General features: G+C 35.4%; 1 protein-coding gene across 1 annotated transcript; it reads right to left on the bottom strand.

Moving 5' to 3' along the window:
* Positions 1-1752: 1752 nt before the first annotated feature.
* Positions 1753-2700, bottom strand: LOC311129695 (trace amine-associated receptor 8a-like; the record flags this gene model as incomplete). Its single annotated transcript, XM_084162102.1, has 1 exon — positions 1753-2700. One exon carries the CDS (start codon positions 2698-2700, stop codon positions 1753-1755), a length of 948 nt encoding a protein of 315 aa, XP_084018228.1.
* Between the last annotated feature and the right edge of the window lie 464 nt (positions 2701-3164).

Genomic DNA, 3164 nt, shown 5'->3' with positions numbered 1-3164 from the left:
GGTCACGCCAGAGCAGCTCTCAGATGCTGTTGAGTCAGAATGAATATAGAAATTGGGTACCACTTTATAATAACACCTTGTAATAAAGAATATTTAATATATTAAGAAATAGTTTATTCATTTATTTATAATTACTCCCACATTTGTGTTAGTAAGCTAGTTGTTCACACATTTATAAATATCTTCTATAGTATGTAATACTAAGATGTTTAATAAATGTCCTTGTAAACCATTTACCAATCATTGGTGAAGTTGTGTTGCAGTCCCTAAAGCGAGGACTATTCATCCTTAATAAACGTTGAGTGACCAGTGTAATTTCTCACAAAAAGATGGACATGCCATTGGTAGACATTCCAGCAGTACCTGATGCTCCTTAAGGTCTCAAAATGACCTAGAACATATCAATGGTTAAACAATAAGCACACAACACAGAGGATGTTAAAGGAAATATATGAACATTTTATTCCAAAACAGTCACACTGTTGTAGTAGTATGCTGAAAGTAGTAGAAGTAACATGTTTTGTCTGAAAATGCTAACATTTGTGTTTATTGGCAGTGACTACCAAAACCAAAGTGTGGATTGTAGTCACTCATTAGAGCAGTTCATAGACTGCTTACAGGGTAAGGGAACCAATATCTAAATACATTATGTTTAAAGGGTTACTCCCTTTAATACACCACAAGTGAAGTTGTCCAAATTCTTATGACTTCTTCAAATGGGGGGACTAGATACATAAGGTGTTCTAATTTATGTATGAAAAGACCCTCAAATAAAAGGTGGCATTCTATAATGTCGCCTCATATTAAACATTTGATGTCAAATCCAAAAATGATTTCTACATGGTACAGGCTCTAAAGAAGTTAACTCAGCCATCTACACAGCCGTCGGCAACACAGCCAAGGAGTACAAAACTAAACTTAATAATGGGAAACGTAGTAATAGCTTACATAGAACAGATCTACCGCTTCTTAGACCTGCTTTCAATGAGAATGACAGCTCTATAACTCATATTTCTATGTTGATTTGGACGGGTCACCCAAAAAGTTACATATTGCAGCTTTAAAAAGAAAATATTTTCTTCATAATTTATCATTACACACTCATTTGTTTTAATAAGGTAGTTTTTCACACATTTTTAAACAACTTTTTTAGTGTTCATACCCAGTATGTTGAGGTTGAAGTGTCTGCTGCGGTCTCCTGCGCTGTTGTGTTTAATCATTAATGCATATAGTAGTTATTTATAAACGTGAAAATACCTAGCTTACTAACATTTAACAAATGTGGGAGTAATGATTAATAAATGGTGAGCAAACTGTAAATGACTTACAAATGGTTTATTACGGAACACTATAAAGTGTTACCCATGATTGCATATTCTTGCATTTTACCCTCAACTACTTACACAATACACCATTGAGATAGACTTGGACGTTATATGATGTCATGCATTATTGTACATTTCAACTTTACCACACTTGATGAAGGCATTGTGTCACAATTGAGCCACTAGAGGGTGATGTTAAACAACATATAGAATGATCCATTACTATTTTTGAAATGTACAACCCTAAATGACTGCAATCCATTCAAATCATTGTGTATCACCACCACATGTATCTATGATGACAACACTGAGATGAATAATGTCAGTGTATTGTTACATGAAAGAAGCAATTACAACAAATGTATTACAAAACATATCAAACCTATGTGTGTCATATTTAGGAATAAAAACATAGGAACTATGAACGTCATAACTTCAGAGTTAAAATAAGTTTAGCTGTTACTTTGAACCATGGATAAAAGAAAGCATAAATTATTGGATTAATTAAGGAATTAACAAGTGGCAGAAAGCTGATGATAAATGATAATAGATTATCAATTAAAATAAAAAAGAAATACAATTGAAATGGAATCCAACAACTTAGAAAGGTGAAAACAACAATAGCTAGAGTTTTTGCTGCTTTTTTCTCTGACTTATTTGCCTGTACAGTTTTAACACCAGACACACTGGCAGCCTCTTTTGAAAATACCTTTCTGGCCTGTGATCTGGCCACCACAAATATTTTCAAATAAAGTGTTATAATAATAGAGCACGGGACAACCATTGAAAATAAAAGGCCAATGATTTTAACCCAATTTAATTCTTCTACAATTAAACATTCTTTCAAACACCTACTGGGTACCTGTACATTTACAACGTTTTTTGCAATAGCAGCATCGTATATGATACAAAAACACCAGTTAATGGATATACAACACATCATTCTTGTTATTGTTATTTTAGAGTGGTACATTAAGGGATCACACACAGCAACATAACGGTCAACAGATATCAAGACCAAACTGCCCAGAGATAAAGAAGAACACAAACAAGTGATGCAGAAATAAAACACACAGAAATATTCCCCAAAATCCCAGCATGGTTCCATTATTGCTACAGTCGTTACTGGTATCACAATCAGTCCCACCAGGAGATCTGACACAGACAGAGAGAGGATGAGCAGGTTGGTTGGAGTGTGGAGCTGCTTGAAGTGAGAGATGGAGATGATCACCAGTATGTTCAGAAATACTGTAACTGCTGAAATCAATGAGAAGAAGATGTACAGTATTATGTAGATAGATGTCGATAGCAAAGCCTTTCTGCAAGAAGAGTTTCTGTCTTGAAAACAGTATTGAACATCTTCCTGTTCCTCCATTTGAAATAAAGGGTCAAAATGCTGAGGTCCTGCTCCTGCTTGGTCCTGTGTGTGACCCTGTCAGGTCAACCTTCTGACAAACTCTGAGATCTGCCTCTCTATTTATCCCTGAATAACTGACAGACACTCCCTTCCCCAGCATCTCTACACACACACACACACACACACACACACACACACACACACACACACACACACACACACGTGAGCACAGAAATGAACAAACGGTGTGATAAACAAATCATTTGTGAAAGCATGATATAATGTATGACAGGATTGGATGTTGCTATGGCCACCTAGCCTGTCCATTCTTACTGATAGTTAGACATGAGAGAAAAGGTACATTTTCTCAACTGAGCATTTTAATGGAGAAAATATAGTATGGTTGATGTTTTGGTCAGTCAAAGGCTATTTTACATGGGAAACAGGATAACTGTGTAAGACTAACTGTTTTGGGTGATGTC

This window comes from Coregonus lavaretus (assembly GCF_964263955.1).
Source record: "Coregonus lavaretus genome assembly, chromosome: 5".
In the NCBI taxonomy this organism is placed as follows: Eukaryota; Metazoa; Chordata; class Actinopteri; order Salmoniformes; family Salmonidae; genus Coregonus; species Coregonus lavaretus.
The sequence above is the reverse complement of the archived record's forward strand: the minus strand, read 5'-3'. Positions and strand labels throughout refer to the sequence as shown.